Source organism: Macrobrachium nipponense, chromosome 36, assembly GCF_015104395.2.
Source record: "Macrobrachium nipponense isolate FS-2020 chromosome 36, ASM1510439v2, whole genome shotgun sequence".
Classification (NCBI taxonomy): Eukaryota; Metazoa; Arthropoda; class Malacostraca; order Decapoda; family Palaemonidae; genus Macrobrachium; species Macrobrachium nipponense.
Window position 1 is genome coordinate 61122111 of NC_087220.1, and position 2149 is coordinate 61124259.

Sequence of the window (2149 nt, forward strand, 5' to 3'; positions counted from 1 at the left end):
GGAAAACCAACTGAGTGCCATTCAAGAGAACCAAGAAGTTCTCCAAGGAAAACTCGAGCTCACTGAATCGGAAAACTCTACACTTAGGGAGGTAGCAGCTGACCTAAAAGATAGAAATTGTGAGCTTGAGAAAAACCTGGCTGACGAGACCCACAAGAACTTGGTACTAGAATATCAAGTTCAGTTCCTAGAATCAGTTTTGCGCCAAAAAGAGTCTCAGTTGGTCTCTGCATCGGAAATTTTAAATGCAGAAAGAGCGAAAACTGAGATTATGGCACAAGAACTACAAGTGATGAGGAACTGGGTCGCAGAACTAGGAGGAGAGAATGAAAAGTGCAAAGAAGAGATAGCAGCAAAAGCAGCAGAAGTGACTTCACTGCAGAAAGAGTTAAACAATGAGAAGAAGTTGACCCAAGTTCTGGCTGGAGAAGCCCAGGTTATGAAGAACTGGGTCGCAGAACTAGGAGGAGAGAACGCCACGCTTCAGGATGAGGTAATCAAAACCGACCTGAAAATAAATTCACTTCTGAAGTCTTTAAGAAAGGAGAAACAGAGGAGCAGAAATCTCCAGGAAGCTCTCCATCATGGGAAGGAGATGGAAAACTTGCTGAAAGAAGAAAAGACGAGAGGAAATGAGATGGCGACTTCCCTGAGAACCTTCAAAGTAGAGCTCAATAACAGGGACCTCCAAATTGAAAACCTCCTAAACATGGAGAAGAAATTGATATGCGAAAAAGAAGAACTTGTCGAGGAACTAGGGATCGCTCTCAGTCACGGCAAGGAACTGGACACCTTGCTGGAGGAAGCAGGCCAGAAGGCGACAAAACTCGCAAACGATTTCGAGGAAGAGGTCCAGAAAAGGGAGGACCAATTGAGAGATCTCTTAGACAAAGAGGAACAACTCAGAGCTGAAAAGCTAGAGTTGGAAGACAGATTAGAAAATGCTGTCAATCTTCTAATTAAAGAACAGCAGGAAAATGTAAACTGGCAGGAAATGTTACAAGAAAGGGAAAAAGAAGTAGAGACGCTGAGGAAAGATGAAAAAGACCATCAAGAACAGAGGAAGGAGATGGAGAACAAACTGCAGGAAGGTAAGAAAGAGCTCCAGCAACTTAGAACGGAATGTGAAAATCTGAAAGAAAATTGGAGGATACAAGAGGAAAAGATGATAAAGGAACAACAGCGTCTCATGGAGCGCCAAAGGAGACAGGAAGAGGCTCTGAGGGAACAGGACAAATACATGCTAATGACGCTTCTCCACGGGACAGCTCAGAGGAACTTCCATCTGCAGCACATTGCACTGCAACATGGAACTGAAACTCTGGACAGCATCAGTGAAAAGGAGAAGCAAGATGAGGACCTGTGGTTGAGGAAGGAGAAACAACACAGGAAATACTGCGATACCCAGCAGGAGAGGACCAACTACCCGAAACAGTGGGATGTCCTAACTCAGACGTTGATGGAACTCACTCGTGGAGATTCTGGCGAGAATTGTGAGATTTCCAACGGAAAACCTGATGACAAAACTTGTCATCAAAGCAGTGAAAGATGAGATCTGTAAGATTGAGCTCCTCAGAGCCGAGATTCGTGAGGAAAAGGAGGACTAAGCCAGCTGCAACACCCACCTAAAAGGGTTACATGAGTGAGTCACGGACTGACTCGACGACCATGGGACTGAGCGCACATCTTCAGCAGCATCAGAGAAACCCCATGATTCCCCCCACCTTCGAAAGCCGTCCCCCCACGGCTTCCCCCCCACCCACGAAGGTGTTCATGGTGGTGGCTCTTATGTTGCTTTGGGTGCGCGTTCAATCCCATGGTCATCGGGCCTTTCTGTGACCCATTCATGTTTGCCCTTTGGTCCCAGTCAGGACGGGCTCAGTAACTGAGTCTGATTGGATGACTTGATTCATTTTCCTGCTGTGGGAAACACATTTTAACCTAGCCACTGAATTCAGTGCCGGTCCCAAGCCCGGAAAAATAGGGAGGGTTGGCATCGTCCGTAAAATGTCTTGCCAAAAACAACGAGAGAGAGAGAAAAGAGAGAGAGAAATTTGTAAAGTAAAACAGAAGCTGAAAAATCTCACTTTAAAACCATGAGATACATTTTATAAAAACTTTGTTAAATGCTACACTTAGGGTTACTGTA

The 2149-nt window shown here is 45.3% G+C and overlaps 1 protein-coding gene across 1 annotated transcript in view; it reads left to right on the forward strand.

Moving 5' to 3' along the window:
• The window catches only part of LOC135203466 (trichohyalin-like), a 2829-nt gene extending 1277 nt beyond the window's left edge, over positions 1-1552 (forward strand). The window contains exon 1 of the mRNA XM_064233191.1: positions 1-1552. This exon is cut by the window's left edge and continues 1277 nt beyond it. Coding sequence (XP_064089261.1) covers positions 1-1552 — 1552 coding nt within the window.
• Positions 1553-2149: the final 597 nt, after the last annotated feature.